The sequence below is a fragment of the Gobio gobio genome (assembly GCF_949357685.1).
Source record: "Gobio gobio genome assembly, chromosome: 5".
In the NCBI taxonomy this organism is placed as follows: Eukaryota; Metazoa; Chordata; class Actinopteri; order Cypriniformes; family Gobionidae; genus Gobio; species Gobio gobio.
The window spans coordinates 8014502-8036874 of NC_137101.1; the positions used below are offsets into that span (position 1 = coordinate 8014502).

At 40.0% G+C, this 22373-nt stretch overlaps 2 protein-coding genes across 4 annotated transcripts in view; both read right to left on the reverse strand.

The window, feature by feature from the left end:
* The window catches only part of tmtc1 (transmembrane O-mannosyltransferase targeting cadherins 1), a 74461-nt gene extending 71851 nt beyond the window's left edge, over positions 1–2610 (reverse strand). The window contains exon 1 of the mRNA XM_079816650.1: positions 2157–2610. Coding sequence (XP_079672776.1) covers positions 2157–2473 — 317 coding nt within the window. The 5' untranslated portion in view covers positions 2474–2610. The remainder of the gene's footprint in view (positions 1–2156) is intronic.
* Positions 2611–10113: 7503 nt separating this feature from the next.
* ipo8 (importin 8) overlaps positions 10114–22373 on the reverse strand; it is a gene marked incomplete at its 3' end in the record, with an annotated part of 41532 nt that continues 29272 nt past the window's right edge. The window contains exons 23-25 of one of the 3 annotated variants that reach the window (XM_079817543.1): positions 15119–15340; positions 13286–13415; positions 10114–10756 (exon numbers count right to left, since the gene is read on the reverse strand). In XM_079817543.1, coding sequence (XP_079673669.1) covers position 10756; positions 13286–13415; positions 15119–15340 — 353 coding nt within the window. Of the gene's footprint in view, positions 10757–13281; positions 13416–15118; positions 15341–22373 lie in introns of those variants that run through there. The other 2 variants (XM_079817544.1, XM_079817542.1) reach the window with 2 other exon arrangements.

The following is a 22373-nucleotide window of genomic DNA, read 5'->3' on the forward strand; positions in this document are numbered from 1 at the left end:
TAGCCGTCACAATTTGGCCCTTGTCAAACTCGCTCAAATCCTTACGCTTGCCCAGTTTTCCTGCTTCTAACACATCAACTTTGAGGACGAAATGTTCACTTGCTGCCTAATATATCCCACCCACTAACAGGTGCCGTGATGAAGAGATAATCAGTGTTATTCACTTCACCTGTCGGTGTCATAATATTACGCCTGATCGGTGTATAGGCTTTTTTTTTTCTGTGCAGATAATCCATGTCATGACCCCTCGTCGTACACCAAGAGCTGCGTATCAATTCTTCAGAATCATCTACTTTAGTGCTCCAGGGGAGAAAACAGCATATGAGTGAGTAAATAGTGACAGAATTGTCCTTTTAGTGTAACTAATCCTCCAAATTTGGAGGCAGCTCTTGCTGTATCTGCTCGTGTTGTGTTAAAGGCTCTGCTTTAAGCTCCAACTATCTGCGCGCGGCTGAGAAAGACAGCTGAAGTTTTTCAAGAGCCTGTCAAGACGGCATCAAAGAGCAGATAAAAGACACACGGACCATGCTGAGATACAAGAGCAGCCTGCAAGCTCACAGCTCTCTCTTGCTCTCACACACATACGCCTATGGGCTCAAGGGTATTCTTTTTATCTCATTCTCACACACACACACACACACACACAGTGGGAAACGAGCAGCACCGGTTCGCTCTCTCATGAGATACACGGATGATGGCTGCCTAAACACAAGGGTTTCCTTTCTCAAAACTTCTAACTGAGTATCTTAAATAAACTCAAAAGGTATTTTGGTGCCGAACCAAGCCAAAATGACAGCCTATGCATTAACAGAAAGACAGATCTCTCTCTCTGCACCCAAGCAAAGGAGAGAGCAGGAAGTGTCTGTCTGCTCCAAAAATAAAGGAGATAAAATATGAGGCGCAGAGAAGGCTGTTAATTGCCTTGCTATAAATACACAACGCCTCCTTTCCGACTATAAAGGAACAACGTCCTCCTTCGTTCTCTCTTTGTGGTGTGTGTGTGTGTGTGTGTGTGTGTGTGTGTGTGTGTGTGTGTGTGTGTGTGTGTGTGTGTGTGAATGTATGTTGCAGAGCTGTCAGATGCGCGCGCCATATGGACTATGACGTCATCCACGAGGAAGAAACGCCCCTCGCTGGAGTAAATCTGGAGTAAAAACACACGAGCTTATCTCGGACTGTCTGTCTGCAACTCCTACACGCTTACTAGTCTGTTTAATTTCACGATTTACGAACACTTTCTTGTAATGACTGCTCTTTTAGAAACGAAAAGTAACTTTAAACAGCTCTCTGTATAAACTGCGCAACAAGTGTCGACTCTGAACACTGCTGAACGTGATCGTGAACTTCTTTAAATGCGCGTTCACGCACAGCTTGCGTTCTACATGCGTCGCGTCATGAGCGTTGCGTTTTTAGGGCTGCGGGTCAAGTTCAGTTAAAACTTGAAGAAATGCATTAGGGGGGAAATGTATGTAACTTGGTTATTGTTACTTAACGATATTTATCATGTCGAGTAAATAGCCTACTAAAGGCGTTATAAGTCCTTTATTGTTAAATATTTTTTTAAAATAACAAAGGGCCGCGTTGTTGCATTCAAAAACCATCACGACGAATCGCGCAAATCAATTAAAGACGCACTTGCTGTGGAAAGCAACGATAACTAAAAAAAGATTCATTTTTTTACTTTTACTTTCATTTGATAAAGCATTGATTTGAAATCTGCAACTTAATCGTGTGAGTTAATCGGTTACTTGTGCAAAATGAGGCTCATTAATACTATGTGTCAAATATGTAGGCTATTGTGACACGTTTTATGACGCTAACTGGAATTAAACAGCTCTGGTCATGTGACTCCATCAATTAAAAATATAATGAAAGTTCATATCTCTGAGTAAAGTACATTAAAATTCTTTTTAGACCCTTTAAACTCAAGCAAATATCGGTCACTCAAACCTTGAAAAGCAACTTCTAAGACTAGTCTTACAAGTTCATCATTTTTCTTTATAACTTTTTTTAAAGTCAGTTACATAAAAACATAGATTATGTCTAATTCGATACCGAAAAGTGTTGATACTTATAGTTGGTCATCCTAGTATTTAAATAGCTATTCTACAACTGGCTGCAGGTCACATCTTTGCACGAGATGATGATGGACTTACTTGAAAGTGAGGATGCAGAGCGGACGGTAGGATTTGTGGCTGGTGTTATCAGCCATCCGTTTGCCCCAAAAGTCATTGGTGAAGATGCTGCGGAGGCTGGAGCCCGGTCTGACATCTGGATTGTTGGAGATGGCCCATATATCATCATGAACAAACTCCCCCCAGAGAGAGTTACTGTAGCAGAGCGCGCACACCGCCACCAGCGCGGCGTACCGGAGCAGCCGGACTCCCGCTCCCGCTCCCGGCCTCGGTAGCGCGGACAGCCGCCGCTGCACAGGGGGAGGAGCGGCTTTGGTCCCTCGGCTGTTTGCTGTCATGTCGGTGCCCGTCTCGCATGCTGCTCGTGGAAGTGAAAGAGAGGAGACGCGTCCCGTTCCATAGCCCGTGTGCTGCACTGAAGCCCGGGCAGCGTATCAGCTCAGAATGCGTAATATTGGCGAGTGGGAATGTGTATAAGGTGTTGAAATCTATGCAACCCGCCTACCGACGCATGCGCAGAAGAGAGAGTGGATGAGAAATAGGGAGAGAGACTGATGCAAATGAAAACAGAAATATTCTAATCTGGTCTGAATGTCCTTTTTTTGTATTGTCTTAATGATTTTCTTGTTTATAAACAATGTATTTGTTTACTTATTGATTTAGTGACTTTATTGGTTATTTGTTCATTGCTTATGTAATAGCCAATGTTTTGGCAATACTGTACAAGTCATGCCAATAAAGCTAATTTGAATTGAATTGAATTGAATTGAGAGAGAGAGAGAGAGAGAGAGAGAGAGAGAGAGAGAGAGAGAGAGAGAGAGAGAGAGAGAGAGATTCTTACCACTTACCAATTCCAATCTGGTGTAAAATCTTTGATAGTGTGATTCAGCCCATAGCGCTGTATGGAAGTGAGGTTTGGGGTCCACTCAGTGATCAGAGCTACACTAGATGGGACAGACATCCAACAGAAGCCCTACACACAGAATTCTGCAAACTCATCCTAAAAATACATAGAAAAACACCCAATAATGCATGTAGGGCAGAATTAGGCCGATTCCCTTTGATTATTAATATGCAAAAAAGAGCCCTCAAATTCTGGATGCACCTAAAAGCAAGTCCCACAGAATCGCTACATTTTAAAGCGTTACAAACCCAAGAACTGAACCCCGAAAAAAGTCCCCTCAGTCAGCTGGTTCTGAGACTGACTAACCCGACTAACTCTACTAACACTAACCAGTCTCAGACCAGCACTGCTTCTCACACAAACATCAGAATAAACCAAATTATCAAACAATCTAAGAATACATATCTGGAACATTGGGATCAGGAAACTAAATTACAAAGTAAATTACAATTCTATCGAACTCTAAAGTCAAATTACGAATTGGAAGAATATCTCCAGAGTGTCAGAGACACAAAGCAGAGACGGATCCTGACCAAGTACAGGCTCAGTGCACACAGTCTGGCCATCGAGACCGGCAGACACATTTACATTTACATTTACATTTACATTTATGCATTTAGCAGACGCTTTTATCCAAAGCGACTTACAACTTGGGGGAACAATAAGCGATTGGTCGTGAAGAGTCGAGTGAGCGCAACAAGTGCCTGAAATACTTGGTCCGTGTACATTTCTCAGTGTAGCACAGTTTAGAGTAGGGAGGGAAAGAGGAGGAAAAGAGGAAAGGATTTTTTTTTTTTTTTTTTTTTTTTTTTAGGAGGTTAAGTGCTCACGGAAGAGATGAGTTTTTAGTTGACTTTTGAATGTTGTCAATGAATCCGCATTTCGGATGGCGGTGGGCAGATCGTTCCACCAGCTGGGAACGTTGAATGAAAATGTTCTGGAGAGGGATTTTTTGCCTCTCTGTGATGGTACCACAAGCCTTCGCTCCTTAGCTGAACGAAGGCTTCTGGTGGGGGTGTGGCGACGTAGAATCGAGTCAAAGTATGCAGGAGCTGAGCGTGTGGTGGCTCTGTAGGCAAGCGTCAGCGACTTAAACTTGATGCGAGCAGCGAGTGGTAGCCAGTGCAGAGAGATGAAGAGTGGTGTGACGTGGGTCCTTTTGGGCTCGTTGAAGACCAGACGTGCCGCTGCATTCTGGATCATTCGAAGTGTTTGGATCGCACAAGAGGGGAGTCCAGCCAGAAGCGCATTGCAGTAGTCAAGTCTAGAAATAACCAGGGCCTGGACAAGAAGCTGTGTTGCGTGTTCTGTTAGGAACGGTCTGATCTTCCTGATGTTGTAGAGCGCAAACCTGCAAGAGCGAGCTGTCTTAGCAATGTGATCTCTGAAGGACAACTGGTCATCAAATGTAACTCCAAGATTTCTGACTGATTTTGAAGGGGAGATCAGGGATGCACCTAGCTGGATGGTGAAGTCATGTTGCATAGTGGGACTGGCGGGAAAGATGAGGAACTCAGTCTTTGCCAGGTTGAGCTGTAGGTGATTTTTACTCATCCATGCAGAGATGTCAGCCAGACAGCCGGAGATTCGTGCAGCTACTGTGGGGTCGTCTGGTTGGAATGAAAGGTAGAGCTGAGTGTCATCCGCATAGCAGTGATATGAGAAGCCATGTGCCTGTATGATGGGACCTAATGAAGTAGTGTAAATGGAGAAAAGGAGAGGTCCAAGCACTGAGCCCTGAGGAACCCCCGTGGTCAGTTGATGCGCTCGGGATTCCTCTCCTCTCCAGGCAACCTTGAAGGACCTACCTGTGAGATAAGATTCAAACCAATGGAGCGGAGTCCCTGTGATGCCCAGTGATGAGAGGGTGGACAGAAGGATTTGATGATTTACCGTGTCAAAGGCAGCAGATAGATCAAGGAGGACAAGGACTGATGATTTGGACTCAGCTTTAGCTATCCGCAGGGCTTCGGTGACCGACAGTAATGCGGTCTCTGTGGAGTGGCCCCTTTTGAAACCGGATTGGTTCGAGTCCAGCTGGTTATTCTGTGAGAGGAAGGATGAAACCTGGTTGAAAACAACTCGTTCAAGAGTTTTTGCTATGAATGGCAGGAGAGAGACAGGTCTGTAGTTATCTATGAGTGATGCGTTTAAAGTGGGTTTCTTAAGCAGTGGAGTTACCCGAGCCTGCTTGAAAGTGGTAGGGAAAGTGCCAGTGCAGAGCGATGTGTTGATGATGTGTGTGAGTGCTGGTAGGAGTGTAGGAGAGATGGCTTGAAGGAGGTGTGAGGGAATGGGATCGAGAGGACAGGTGGTAGGATGGCTGGAGAGGAGAAGTTTAGATACTTCGGCCTCAGTGAGTGTGGAAAATAAGGAGAGAGTATGTTCGGTCCTGGAAGTGGCTGATCTAAAATCCACAGTGTGTGGGGGTGAGAACTGATTGCTGATAGTTGTTGTTTTGTTTGTGAAGAATTGTGCAAAGTCGTCTGGAGATAGGGAGGTGGTGGGAGGTGGTGGAGGAGGACAGAGTAGAGAGTTGAAGGTTCTGAATAATGTGCGTGAGTTTGTGGTGCTGCTGATTTTGTTTTGGAAATAAGAATATTTAGCTGCGTGAACTTCATTCGAGAAGGATGAGAGCAAAGACTGATACTTAGCTAGATCTGATGGGTGATTTGATTTATGCCATTTCCTCTCTGCTGCCCTGAGTGTTGTCCGATGTTCACGAATAACATCAGATAACCAAGGGTTAGAGGGAGTAGCTCGTGCTGGCCTAAAAGAAAGAGGGCAGATATTGTCTAGACATGAAGACACAGAAAGAGCTGGTTACCCAGAGAGCAAAGGGTGTGTGTTCACTGTAGGACAGGAGAGATCGAGACAGAGACGCACTTCCTCCTTCACTGTCACAAATACATGTCCATAAGAGACCTCTACTTTAACAAATTCAGTACATTAATAAAAAACTTTACAGCCATGACTGAAGTAGATAAAATAAAGATAATATTAGGAGAGGGACAGACAGCAGCACTGGCTGCGAGATACGTGTGTGTGTGCCACAGCCTGAGAGACAGTAGGTGAATGTGTGTGTAATGTGTGTGTGTGTTGCGTCTGACCTCAGTGTGTTTCCCTATTGTCCACCACAGTGACCCTCAGTACATGTGAGTGTATATATGTCAAAACACTGTGGTATCAAATGTTCTAATTTGTTACACTGTTAATTTAAGTTTAAGTTATGTTGTAATATTGATGTTTATTATCATCATTAATATTATTATTAATGTTCACGTATAATTATTTATGTTCATATATGTATTATTATTTATGTTCATATATTCCTTTGGCAATATTGTACAATTTACATTCATGCCAATAAAGCAATTTTGAATTTGAATTTGAATTTGAATTTGAGAGAGAGAGAGAGAGAGAGAGAGAGAGAGAGAGAGAATGAGAAATAGAGAAAGAGACTGATGAAAATGAGAGAGAGAAAGGATGATAAATAGGGAAAGAGACTGGTGTAAGAGAGAGAGAGAATGAGAAATAGAGAAAGAGACTGAGAAATAGAAAAGAGACTGATGTAAATGAGAGAGAGAGAATGAGAAATAGAAATAGAGAGAGACTGATGTAAATGAGAGAAAGGATGAGAAATAGAAATAGAGAGAGACTGATGTAAATGAGAGAGAGAGAGAATGAGAAATAGAAATAGAGAGAGACTGATGTAAATGAGAGAAAGGATGAGAAATGGGGAAAGAGACTGGTGTAAAAAGAGAGAGAGAGAAAATGAGAAATAGAGAAAGAGACTGATGTAAATGAGAGAGAGAGAATGAGAAATAGAGAAAGAGACTGAGAAATAGAAAAGAGACTGATGTAAATGAGAGAGAGAATGAGAAATAGAAATAGAGAGAGACTGATGTAATGAGAGAAAGGATGAGAAATAGAAATAGAGAGAGACTGATGTAATGAGAGAGAGAGAATGAGAAATAGAAATAGAGAGAGACTGATGTAATGAGAGAGAGAAAGGATGAGAAATAGGGAAAGAGACTGGTGTAAGAGAGAGAGAGAGAGAGAGAGAGAGAGAGAGAGAGAGAGAGAGAGAGAGAGAGAGAGAGAGAGAGAGAGAGAGAAACGAGAAATAGAGAAAGAGACTGAGAAATAGAAAAGAGACTGATGTAAATGAGAGAGAGAGAGAGAGAATGAGAAATAGAGAAAGAGACTTAGAAATAGAGAAAGAGACTGATGTAAATGAGAGAGGGAGAGAGATGCAAATGAATGAGCATATGAAAAAAATGAAATAATAACAGATGGAACAAAAGCGATACATGGAAATAAAATGGAGCTATAAAAAAATTGATTTTAAAATATTGAATTTATTTTTATTTTCCTTTCATTCAACATTTTTATTTACCTCACATTTTTACCATTATTTTCTGCAACATTTTTGTAATTAACTTCGAAAAAAAATTGTGATTACTGGAGAAATGGAAGCAAAAACTATTTTAAAGCAGCAAACGACTGTAAACGATGTATTATAGCCATCTTAATGTTCAAATAATATGATTCGAGTTTCATGCAATGGAAAACAATCTACAGCTCTTTGTGTTGATATTAATGGTGTGTGATTTGAAGAACATGTTGCTTTTGGCTCTTTTTCATATTTTTGTCTAAAATAGCACACAATTATTCTTGTACGACACTAGCTAATTTGAGTTAGGTTTAAAGCTTATGCTACTGATTGCAATTTTAATTTGTTTAAATCGTGGCCATTAAAATGAGATTAAACAAAAGGGCAAATAGAGCCTGAAAGCGTCTCACATCGTTTACACAAAATGCCATAATTTGTTACGGCTCCATATTTTGGCAGAAACTATGGCCACCAATGTGACATTTTGGAGGAGAAAACGAGAACGCAAGAGAGAAAGAGAGAAATAAATGCAAATTATGGGGCGAACGAGAGAGAGAGAGAGAGCTCAGGCAGGAAATCAATAAAGAGCTGTGGGATATTTCACACAATGATTGCACTGCCTTGACCGTGACCTGTGCTTCCACGCAGAACCAGTCATAAGCAAATTGCCCTGGGTTTGGACTTGCTAATGGAACAGGAAGACAGGGATAATGAATCACGATGATAAATGCACTTTCAAAGATTCACTGACAGGTGAACATCTGGCTAAATATGATTTTATGCAAGAAACTTTCAAATGACCCATCTGGGGGGCTGTTTAAATATATCTGGTGGCTCCCTACAGTCAAATCACTCTTGCAACCAGATTGAACGGCAAGACTGACTGCTGATGGTGCTGTTTTGCATTGTGGAATTATTTTCATGACAATTAAGCACAGTTTAATCCTCTCCACCAACGGTCAGTAGCAGTAGCCATAACAACACCCCACAAAAATTACATTACTTTTTTTGTAAAAGTGCATAATAACTCATGGTAGTGTCTGAAGTACTAAATTAAAATAATAATAATAATAATATACACATTTTATATATACACACACACATATATATTAACCCTCATCCTTCTCTTGGGTCATTTTGACCTGAAACTCATTAAAAAAAGAAAAAGTTCATCAGAGTGGTCCAAGTCCCTTGGACTTTTGTCGCACTTGAACTAAGAATAGACAAAATTTTGAGGAGTTTTGTGGTTGAAATGAAAAAAGTAACAAATTCGGGTCAATTTGACCCCCATAGGAATGAAAGGAGTGCAACGAATGCTTTAGTACACATAGAAAAATTCTCTAAATTTGAGCTAAAGATGCTAAAACCACCCAAAAATTATTTTATAATGTCTACGTGTGTTAGACCCAGCCCGATCTGCTTTTCTATCCTGCTTCCGTTACAAATCTGCGGGGACCAATCACAAACTGGCTTATCCACCTGGCACGCTACTGGCAGGTTTAACACAATGACAATAGAGGCCCTGTCCCAAATGGCACCCTAAACCCTCACGGTCTTCCTCTGAGTCCGCACTTTCACAACGTAATGCCGCTTTGACTGCCGGGAAGAAGTCCGCTGCGTAACCCGTACCAGTGAGGGCTCGGCAGAAGTGCGCATCGAGGGCGCATATCAACCTCAAAGGGGGCGCTCGCGAGCACCCTTCTGAGATCTAAAATGACAAATGGGACACCCTGCGGTCTCGTGGACTTAACGGACACGCGCACGCAGCGGCCATTGTAAGTCCACAAGACCGAAAGTGCACATGAAGTGTGCCATTTGGGACAGGGCCTGAGAAGCGAAAAATACTCTGCAAAGTACGTCACCTGGATCGTTGGTCTGATTGGTTGAAGGACTATCCAATTGCATACAGAGTCATTTTAACTATGCCCGTTGATCACGCCTCTTGTACAGTAGAAAATACAGAGCAGACTCCCCAGACTAATGTTCAATCTTAAAAGATTGAGCTTGGTCTGGTGATAGCCAGACAATACATGTGTATCTGAATGTTGAAGAGAAACTGACTTTAGGACCCAGCGGAACAGCTTATTTGCTCCATATAGAGCTATAAGGCCATCTAGTGGCAAGAGTCATGAAATATCATCTTATTTTATCTTTTTTCCACAAGAGGTCGGCAAAGACACCAATGTAAGATATTTTGAGCTGAATTAAAAGTAGTTTTTTTTTACAATTTATTTATTATTTATTGATAAAGTCTAGTAAATTAAAGGGGGAAAATGCATTAAAAAATAGAAAAAATATTAACAAAATGAAATAAAATAAGCTTTCTGGACGTAGAAAAATTAAGTATAATTTTAGGGGCTTCGGGTCATTTTGACCTGCGAGGGAAGGATTTGTTACAAAGTGCGAGGGGAGGATGAGGATGAGATTTAAAATAAGAAAAAAATGTGTCCTAAGGGAAATTTTATTTGCAATCTGTAGTTAGTTGTCAAGAAAATGTCACAATGCAAAAAATCCTAATGGTCCTAAAATAGTTTTGTTAAAAAATAAAGTGTAAAAAAAAAAATATATATATATATATATATATATCCTTTAAATTTGATTTCAGGGTGAAATATGATCCGGTTCAGGAAATATACACAAATGACCGCACAGTTATACAAAAAAAAAACAACCCTGCGAATGATTAGTGTTATATTAACTTTTATGACTTAAGTTAATTCTGAAAACAGACTGTTACAAAAACAAACTCTGAAACATACAAACATATGACAACTATAAACATCACCCTTCTGACATCTAGCCAGTGCACATGTCATCGGTTTGGGCAGAAATATGCCTACGCATCTCTGAAGGCACTGACCAACACGGCAAATCTGAAACTGTGTCCGTCTGTCTCTCTGGCTTGCCTTGACATGTCTCACCTCACTGTCTTGGTCGAGTTTCTTACTGACTCATTGCAAAAGGAGGAGAGACTGAGAGAAACAGAATATATAACATTCAGTTACTTATATACACACTCTCACACTCTCTCTCACACACACACAAACACACTAACACAGCTTCAGGGAAAGGGTGACCCAGAGTAACCTCTTCAACTTCCTCACTGGAGCCTCTCTGACCAGTTTTAAAGATCTCGCTCTCAATCCCAGTGTTCCTGTTAAGAGTCTCGGATCTGAAGAGCTTGCTTTGGGTCTTGGGTTAATAATCCCACCCATCATGACCGAGATGTCTCCAGTATCCAGAGTTCAGGGTGTCTTCGTTACAGATTCAAATCCAAAGTGTCAGGTCTCTCCGAACCGCCTCGGAACAACTGGAACATGTCTATGGAGAGAGAATGAGGCAATCTTGAATTATTTCAAGGTTCGAAGTAACAACAGCAGTCATCAGACGGATTAATAATGTCATGTCAACGTTAAATGTGCTTACAAATGCTTCACCGGTGACTCCAAGCACTCGGTTAACGGTGACGTTTTTAATTTAAAACCCTGTCAATCATGTAAATCACCATTTCAATCATTGTCCCGCCCATTTGAGAGCTCTATAAATCATGTATCAGACGAGACTGAAAAATATATTTTCCTCATGTAGCAGTGCTGTATGACGTCAATAGCATTTCTATTTCAAATAGACACTTCTTTTGAGCTTTCTTTTCACCAAAGAATCCTGAAAGAGCATCACGTTTCTACAATAATATTAAGTAGCACAACTGTTTTCAACATTGATAATAATCAGAAATGTTTCTTGAGCAGCACATCTGCATATTAGAAGGATTTCTGAAGGACCATGTGACAGAACAGGTAATAATATTTCACATTATTGCTGTATCTTTGATCAAATAAATGCTTTTTCGGCCGAAACACAGAGCTGGAGCTTTCAATGTTGCAGCTCTAGCTTCGAATAGGAAAAAGAAAGAATAAATGAAATTATTTGTTGAAAACCAGAGAACAGCAGCCATTTTTTTCAACAGAAACAACCAGAGAGAGAGAGAAAGTGTGCGCGTGTGCGTGTGTTTGACAGTGCATTCGCACACTGTATGGTTGCAGCCACTTATAGCATGATAATACTCATAGAGTTAGCCTATGTGACGTGGTTGTGTATGATTTGACAATTGGGAACAGCCTATACACTGTTGAAAAACAGACTTTTTAAACATGTTGCTTCTCTATAGCCAAGCATTCACATAATGCATCTCATAACCTTGTACTCCAGTTATATCAGTGCACATGATTGTCTTTGCTTAAAGGAACACTCCACCGTTTTTAGAAATAGGGCTTATTCAACTTCTTTCCTACATTTAGATATGTGGGCAAATGCATTTTTGTCTCAGTCAGCTAGCATGTCCCGAGTAAAAGTGATTAAAAAAACAAACAAAACCCCACCTGATTACTTCTTGTGGCCTGCGTATTCACAACGAATACAAATAGCTATACAGATTAAGACTAGGCGATTTCCTAGACAGATATTAACTTGGGACTATATTATGGGGAAGCACAGGCGAAGCACTGCTACTTGGGTGCAGAGATATTACGCAACACATGAAATCCCCAAACTTTGATAATATAGTCCCAAGTTAATATCTGCACCTCTCCAAGTTTGTCCGCGAGCTGCCATGCTAAAGTGCAAACTGTCAACAAACACTTCCTCATCACATAACTCAGTGGATTATCAGTGAGAAGCAGCCCAAGACGTTCTGACCCGGAAAAGGAGGTGAAACAGCGCAATATGCAATGGACGCAGACGAAATGATTATTCAATGTTTTGCTGTCCGCACTATCTTTAAAGGTCAGCAAAACATTGCTCTCGTAAGGCGGAGAAAAAAGAAGAGAGCCCTTATTGTCATCTGATCGCAGTTCGTGTCCACCTGAGTTGACGTCATTCGCCTCCGTCCCTTTTTCAATGACGTACGACTCGCATTTACTGGGGGATATCCGATTTGACCGCTTACATGGCAGACGCAAATGCACGTATGCGAATCATATCGGATTTATTACCACATATGAGTGAGGCCTGAATCCGATCTGAGGATATCAGAATTCATGCGTTTTTTTTCCTGCTTACACGTTCACGTCATATTCGATCTGTGCCACATGAGAGGGAAAAATCGGAAATGGGTCACTTGAACCATGCAGTGTAAATGGGGCCATTATCTCTCCGACAGCGAGTTGACACACAAACCCACCTCTTCTCGCTCACTCGTTTCATTTGCTCCAGATGAATATTTTTGCTGTCACAGGGCTTGAATTTCAGCGTGGGATTGCGCGTATCGTGCATAATTTTAGTCATTCCCCCAGATTTTGTGCTCACGCCCAAAGTGTGCACACATAAAGCCGCCTCTCAGTACTAAATTGATCTCGTTTTCGCTGCTTATTGCGCCGGTCTTGGCGAGTATTCGAGTAAACACAGTCAGTTCTGTTTTAAGTGAATGTAAACAGTTGAGAAAGAAACGCTTGTGTAACAGTATAATGGATCTGTGCGTCAGGTCTTAAAGTGACAGCAGCCTAATATACATTACCTGCTGCCAAATTATGAGATAATATAAAAAATGTCTATACGGCAGTTTTCCCCCCATGGTATCGATGCCAAATGGCCAGAGAAAAGCTAGTAACCACTAGCCACAGCGGCTGGTGAGCAAAAAAGTTCATGTCAAGCCCTGAACGGGACATTTCGGTTGTAAAATCAAAAAACTGACAGTGTGAACAAAGCCTATTTATACAAGATAAATAAGCCAATGTTTCAAGGGAAGCCGTGCTTCCTGTGGAGTCTCAGAGCAGTCACCGTTGATGTGCTGCTTGTAGCTGTTGTGAAGCACCGATCCATGTCTTTGAAAAGGTCACAATCAAACACACTTACCACAGTCCTTTAACTCCTGCACTCCTCCTCTGCTGGGATAGGCTGTAGATCTCCTGCAGTTGTTTCCTCTGGTCTTCGCTCAGTGGAGACGTGAGGGACTGATACCAGCCTGCATCTGAACTCTGAACACCTGCAAAAGGAAATGTTTCCAATGATTGCTGTTTCACTTGTCGACAATAGTTCCAGAATTTATTTTGCTATTCAAATAAATGAAAAATAAACAAATATTCATCCAACGTAATAAAACAAATAAAGGTAATGCTTTAGTTTAGGGTCCAATTTTCTTAACCAACTAGTTGCTTTTTAAGTAATACATATTACTATGATATTAGCTGTTTATTAGTACTTATAAAGCAAATATTAATGCCTTATTCTGCATGACCATATTCTACATTCGTAATCCTAGCCAATACCTAAATGTAACAACCAGCTTACTATATACTATTACTAACTATTACTGTTTATTACTATTAACTATTAATAAACAGTATTCAGGAGATTATTGAGGCAAAAGTTATAGTTAATAGTTAGTAAATAGTGAGAATTGGACTCTAAAGTCTAAAGTGTGAAGATAATAAAGGAGATTGCGCGAAGAAAAAAAAAATGGTGCTATATGTAATATTTAATTCATCAAACAATTTTTTTTTAAATGATTATACATGCCACTTAAATAATTTAATTAACTTACTTAATTAAGAAAACACATGGCATATTATTAATTTTTTAATTTGCCACACCACAGGACCATTTCAAATGAACCATAAGCAAAATGATAAAAAGATAACCAGGAAAAAATAAATTATGTGAACATCAAAATAAAAAGTATTCAATATTAATCAAATAAATTATGAAGATATAACCACCAGTGGAGTAAGCAAAAAGATAAAAAATATGGCCAGGGATAACAAATATTTTATGTGAACATTAAAATGAAAGTGTTATAGTATATATATATATATATATATATATATATTAGGGCTGTCAAAAGATTAATCGCGATTAATCGCAGCCAAAATAAAAGTTTGTGTTTACATAATATATGTGTGTGTACTCTGTTAATTATTATTTATATATAAATACACACACAAGCATGTATATATTTAAGAAAAAAATATTTTTATATATAAAACATTTATATTTATATATATTATAGATTATATAAATGTATATACATGCAAATATTTCTTAAATATATACATGAATGTGTGTGTATTTATATAAAAATAATAATTAACAGTGTACACACACATATATTATGTAAACACAAACTTTTATTTTGACTGCGATTAATCGCGATTAATCTTTTGACAGCCCTAATATATATATATATATATATATATATATATATATATATATATATATATATATATATATATATATATATATATATATATATATATATATATATAGTTTTAAATCAATATTAAATATATATATTGAGCACAGGAAAAAAACAGTAACAATTGATATTTGAGGAGTTGACATGCTATAGAAAATATTGAATTATTGATTAAATATTTATTTAATAGTTAATTAAGAAATTCCATTAATTTTTATTTTTAAAAACAATTTCAAATAAATTAGTGGAGGCAAAAATGAAGTTTAACCTAAAATCATGATGTCGATTAAAACAAGCGTTTGACAAGTTATGCATCAACTACTCATTTATTTAATACTCATCAATATGGATCAATATGTAGGATTTTGGGCAAATGAGATTTCACTGTGGGTGTGGCTCTCCTATGCAATTATGGCATAGTGTGACATATCTCATACATAATAAATGTAATATGTAAATGTGTGGTATATTATGGAATAGAAAAATGTGCATACGGAGCAGGGAGGCGGTGAAGAACTGATATTCGTCCTCTCCGTTGTCGTAGTCCAGTGGTGTACTGTATTCCTCCAATGGGGTCCCCTCAAGACCCTCATCATCCCAGTATTCATCATCGTCCTCATCATCTTCATCGTCGTTGTCATTCCCAGTGGGAGCGCCGGACGACTGCAGGGCCACCCCTTTCTCTCCGACCTCATCCTCATCGCTAGGAATCTCCTCTGGAAAACAGACATTGTGATGAATTTCCAAACTCAGATTCCAGTGCAGCGAACTTGATGTAGTCTGGATCTTGTCGAAGTAAAGGTCACTTCTAAATATAGAGATTTACAGAGTACGAATCTACTGGTCCCAATAGTATGAGGCCAAAAAAAAATCTCATTGCACATGATCCAATAGATATACAATGGTGGTAATCAGTATTTTCCCCATGTTTTACAATAAGAATACACTCACCTAAAGGATTATTAGGAATAACTGTTCAATTTCTCATTAATGCAATTATCTAATCAACCAATCACATGGCAGTTGCTTGCTTCAATGCATTTAGGGGTGTGGTCCTGGTCAAGACAATCTCCTGAACTCCAAACTGAATGTCAGAATGGGAAAGAAAAGTGATTTAAGCAATTATGAGCGTGGCATGGTTGTTGGTGCCAGACGGGCCGGTCTGAGTATTTCACAATCTGCTCAGTTACTGGGATTTTTACGCACAACCATTTCTAGGGTTTACAAAGAATGGTGTGAAAAGGGAAAAACATCCAGTATGCGGCAGTCCTGTGGGCGAAAATGCCTTGTTGATGCTAGAGGTCAGAGGAGAATGGGCCGACTGATTCAAGCTGATAGAAGAGCAACTTTGACTGAAATAACCACTCGTTAAAACCGAGGTATGCAGCAAAGCATTTGTGAAGCCACAACACGCACAACCTTGAGGCGGATGGGCTACAACAGCAGAAGACCCCACCGGGTACCACTCATCTCCACTACAAATAGGTAAAAGAGGCTACAATTTGCACAAGCTCACCAAAATTGGACAGTTGAAGACTGGAAAAATGTTGCCTGGTCTGATGAGTCTCGATTTCTGTTGAGACATTCAGATGGTAGAGTCAGAATTTGGCGTAAACAGAATGAGAACATGGATCCATCATGCCTTGTTACCACTGTGCAGGCTGGTGGTGGTGGTGTAATGGTGTGGGGGATGTTTTCTTGGCACACTTTAGGCCCCTTAGTGCCAATTGGGCATCGTTTAAATGCCACGGCCTACCTGAGCATTGTTTCTGACCATGTCCATCCCTTTATGACCACCATGTACCCATCCTCTGATGGCTACATCCAGCAGGATAATGCACCATGTCACAAAGCTCGAATCATTTCAAATTGGTTTCTTGAACATGACAATGAGTTCACTGTACTAAAATGGCCCCCACAGTCACCAGATCTCAACCCAATAGAGCATCTTTGGGATGTGGTGGAACGGGAGCTTCGTGCCCAGGAAGTGCATCCCACAAATCTCCATCAACTGCAAGATGCTATCCTATCAATATGGGCCAACATTTCTAAAGAATGCTTTCAGCACCTTGATGAATCAATGCCACGTAGAATTAAGGCAGTTCTGAAGGCGAAAGGGGGTCAAACACAGTATTAGTAAGGTGTTCCTAATAATCCTTTAGGTGAGTGTATTTTCATATTGTATACATATTCATAAGCAAAACCACATACGAAATTAGGGCTTGTTTTCAGGGAATATCTCTTGAATAAGTCAATGTTTCCAGATTTAAACAAACTCCTCACTACATTTGAATAGATTTAAGCTTACATTGGTCTCTTCAGTACAAACTAAGTACAAACATTAAGAGTGTACTAGAAGTATGCAAAGCTGATGTCTGTCTCACAGGAACCAGAATCATAGTATCAATAAATATCATAACTACAACAGTACGACGCTGTCAGAATTCAGGTCAGGGGTGTAGTGTCGTGGAGATCAATTTAATTCGTTAGAGTCAAGTGCTTGATGCCCAAAGGTTCAGAATCATGTTAAACTAACATGCGCAAGTCGTTCCTCCATTTCCCATGTCTCCGGGGCCCTGTTAGAGAGATACAATCAGTTCTCAGTCATCTGTAAAGCCTGATGACTAAAGACCAACCTGAAGCTATATATGCCAGAAATAGTACTTCCTGTGCAGGGATTAGGTTTACCTGAGGTGAAGTGAGATAATGACTTGATGAAGCTGTGAGATTAATATAACCATACAGACCCCCGAGAGCAACAACAACAAAGAACATTGGACTTGATAGTTCTTAATTACATTCTGTTGGATGTGATCTTCTGTACAAGTGGCCAATTCATTTATTGCACTAGTCAAGGTTTTGTGCACCAAAACATCTTTTCAAAAGACCGTTTTCCACTCGCTCGTGATCTTTAGCATTACTAAGTAATTGCTATGGTACCTTTAAGGGTTCTATATGTAAATGAGGCATATCAAAGTCTTAAAGATACAGATGCCTAATATTTTGAAAGTGAAATGCTTTAAGGGTTAGTTCACCCAAAAATGAAATTTCTGTCATCATGCACTCGCCCTCATGCCATTCCAAAGACTTTCGTTCATCTTCAGAACACAAATGAAGATCTTTTTGATGAAATCTGAGAGATTTCTGTTCCTCCATTGACAGCTACGCAACTACCACTTTCAAGCATCAGAAAGGAAGTAAAGATATTATTAATGTGATCCATAGGGTGAGCAGATTTCTCAGAGTGGAATATGGGACAGGCACCCTCACCCCACCGCACACATAAAAGTATCTACCAAGCGGCAACCTCCTGCAGTTTCTCTTGAAGCCAATACGGAAGTGACATAAATGGCAATTCATCAACAGGCTCCAGAAGGGAGCAGAATCTCATTGAGCCCCGTGTTAAAATGCCCAACTTTACGGCAGAAAAACACGTTTACAGCCTGGTACAAATTGTGGTTTTGGTCTATACGGCTAATTTTGCCCTTTATGACAACTGTGAGGGGGGGTAGGGATGAAACGGTATGGAAATTTCACATCACGATTATAGTGACCCAAATAATCACGGTTATCAATATTATCACGGTTTTGTTCAAATGAGATGAAAGTGTTCAAAAAGAACAGATGCACGCACTTAAAACATTTCAACAAGTTTTATATTTGAAAATCAACAAACAACAAATAAATAAAAGCAGCTCTTAGCAACTTTTTAAAGCTAGATTCTATTCTGTGGGATTTACTTCCTTATAATGGCCGTCGTCAATAGCAACGCATAAATAATAATAATTTGGTGTAAATATAATCTCTAATATTATCTCTGTAAATATATTCTCAAGTAATATTCTCATCAGTCTTCAGCAATGATGCATTTAAATCTAGCATATTTTGTGTAAGAGCCCAAGCAGTATCCTAGTGAAATAATACATTTCCATATTTTCATGATTTGACTGTTTATTTTATTAAATATGAAAAGGTGTGCATCATACCTGACACCTAGATGAACACTTTACAGTCAGTTTTATGACTGTCATTCCCTTCAAATGCTATTGAAGTCAGAAACGCGTATAACGTTACCAATGTTGTATGTAACTTTAGAGACGGTCCCTAAATTCGCCAACTTTATGCCAGTCACATCAGATGCGCTGTGGTTCTGCTGTGTTTGTTTGAAACTATTTTCGCTGCTGAAATAGAACAGAAACAGTCAATCACTGTATGATGAGTGAATCTCTTGCGTACATCGCACATTTTGAGTGCAGATTTCAGCCAGTGAGCGCGGCGCGCGCTCTGAACAAAACTCCGGCTCATCTGAACGCCTCTGATTTTGAGACATTTCATTCGTAAACTCAATAGAAACACGTGTGATAGGTTATAATGCGCAACGCGACTATAACAGATGGCTTTTGAGAAGACTATAATAAGTTCAACTGCCAAAGTGTCTAGTGTGCAGCCGAAATAATGTTACACCCGCAAATGCCGGTTGTTAATGTCAAGCCCTGATTATCCCTTAAATGTCACCTCACTAGTCTTGTCTGAATTTGTTCGTTTGCTTCACGTTATTATTTGCCAGACGTATTTGTGGTGAGGTCAAAGTCCACTTGCCTTGCGTTCGTAGTTTTGAAGTGTTCCCCATATTACAGCGACTTTCTTCTGGCATGTTCTGCAGACAGGGTGACCATCTTCGATTAAGTTTCCCTCAGGACTTTTGTAAAAGCCAAAATATGACCACACCTCAGATTTGGTCCTTTTAGAAGTCTGAACAATCTCCCGAGTGCTGTCACTGCCTTCTGCCATTTCTTCTCATTCAAAAATAGCGTTGCGCGCACCAGACTGACGCTGACTGGACAAGATTTACCGCAAATTTTCAAAATCGTGATAATCACACACGGTTTTAATGATAATTAAATTTTAAACGATATTACTAACCGTCACTAAATTTTATCATGGTTTATAGGGGTGAATTTTTTTATAACTCATTCGTTTACATTATATAAGGCCTTAAAGTTCTGCATAATTAAGGGCGTGGCTACTTCGAGTGACAGGTGGATAGCCATTTATCTGCTGTCTGTTAGTCATCGCGTCACTTCAGCTCCCATTTGCCCATTTTCTGTTATCTGGGAGTGACACGCGATGATGCGCTGCCAAGATGGCAACGGCCAACTCGTCCCTATTTCACGCTTCAAAACTGCTCTTCAGAATCCTATGGGTGACGTCACGGACACTACGTCCATATTTTTTTACAGTCTTTGGTATCTACACGCATATACACACACACTAGGGGTTGACATCGACACACACATAACTTCAGATTTTTTAACATTGACATTTATGTGTTGAAAGTCGAGTCGACTAGTCGCTGATGACGTCATTAATGAACAAATAATGCCGAATTCACATTGCCCGATTTTAGCCCCGATTTTGACTCGCCGACAGGTTTTGCGAAATCGCAGACAAATGCCCGAAATCATAGGAAATGTGAGTGACAATAATGCAGTGTGAATGATCAAAGAGATATCAAATATCTCACGGGCGTCGGCGGCTCATCTGCGATTCTCTCTGATCGTGCTTTTGATAATTCACACTGCGTGATTGTCACTCACGTGCACGAGCACAGATTTGCCTACGATTTCGGGCATTTGTCAGCGATCGCAAAACGTTTGGGCGAGTCAAAACCGGGGCTAAAATCGGGCAGTGTGAACTTGGCATTACTTGTTCATTAATGACATCATCAACGACTAGTCAACGTCGACTCGACTTTCATCACATAAATGTTGACGTTAAAAAATCTGAAGTCAAATCTGAACTCGGCATAAGGAAACAGCTTATTCTGCTGCGCCCTCTATAGGCCAGCGGCTAGTCGACGTCAAGCTTAAAGCATAATGGCAGAGCATTAAAGTCGACTAGTCTGTGCAACCCCTAACACACACATATACATTATATATATATATAATGCACGCATATGCTGTGTAATGTCGGCACAGAAATGGAAAAGCGAGTTCCACTAATTTCACATCTTAACTTACTTGGCTCTGACAGTGACTCCTCCTTTTTAATGGTTTTGAAGGTGCTCTTTAAATGTAAATCGATAGGTAATTGTGATTGGACGGTAATTTTGTTCTTTAAAATATACTGTGACGTAATTGGCTACCTTTGATTAGGCTATTAAGCGCTAAAAGATGACCGGATAAAACATTATTTTTTTCCCCCATTATAAGCCGGGACACTAAAAATACGGCACTGTCCTGGGAAAAAACGGGACGGCTGATCACCCTTATGTGACTTCATATATTTTTTGCGTACAAAAAGTACTCACAATGCTTCATAAATTTAAGGCTAAACCACTGGAGTCACATGGATCACATTAATGATGTCTTTACTACCTTTCTGAGGCTTGAAAGTGGTAGTTGCAGAGACTGTCTATGGAGGGACAGAAAAGCTAGGAAAGCTCTAAGATTTCATCAAAAATATCTTCATTTGTGTTCTGAAGATGAACGAAAGTCTTGCGGGTTTGAAACGGCATGAAGGCGAGTAATTAATGACAGAATTTTTAGGGGTGATACGTATTCGTATCGAACCGTTTCGGTACAGGGGTTTCAGTTCGGTCCACATAAAACACTTTTTCAATGAAATGATTGTTAGGCTGCATTAACTAGGTCAACCGGAACCAGGAACACTTCCCATTACACCTGATGTACTCGTTACATCATCAGAAGAATGGCATCTACGCTATTGATAGTCTCTCTGTTTTATCCCGAGGTTTACTGCAGTCAGCCGGATCCAGGCCGTATCCAGATCAGATGGTGGACCTGCGCCCAGACAAGACCAATGCATGACCCTGAAGTGTCTGCAGAGACCATGTCAATTAGACTCCCCCTAAAATTGCCTCATCGACACGGCATCCTCAATAAACCTGTCTCCGGCGTGATGACTCCGATATTTCGATTATTCCTATTTAATAATTATTTAATCGACACATCATCCTCAATAAACCCGTCTCCGGTGTGCTGCCGCTGATCTTTCGAATATTCCGATCTATTATGACCTCTGACCTGTAAAGTTGCCAGAATAATAATCATACGCTGTTTGTTAATTGGCCAAAGGAGAACTGGCACCCCGAGTGAGCCTGGTTTCTCCCAAGGTTTATTTTTCTCCATTAGGTCACCTGATGGGGTTTTGGTTTCCTTGCCACTGTCGCCTCTGGCTTGGCGTGCTCAGTTGGGTACACTACATTTTTCAACTAAATATCCAAATAAATCTAATTATTAAACTAAATTAACCGAATTACTGATCTAATTACTGTTCTAATGCCCACATTGTCACTGTATGATAACTGAAATGAGCTGATGACTTGTGTTAGACCGATATATTGGCTGATACAAGGCTGCTGCGTCCGCCGATATTTTTTTTCCCTGTATTATTTACAGACAGGCGTCCACAGGCAGCTCTCACCGTCTTCAATCTCTCTTGCTCTCTCTCCCTCGCGCATATTAATCAAAATCAATTGAGAACTGACACGATGGTAAAAGGTTGAAAGACTGAAGTTTCACGTGGAGCATTGGGAGATTTTTTCCTGAATCACTGCTGGTGTTGCTCTACAAGAGATTAAGTTAAGTGAACCTAGACTCTAAAAAATGCTGGGTTAAAAATAACCCAAGTTGGGTTGAATATGGACTAACCCAGCAATTGGGTTGTTTTGACCCAGTGGTTGGGTTACATGTTTGCTTAAAACAACCCAATTGCTGGGTTAAAACA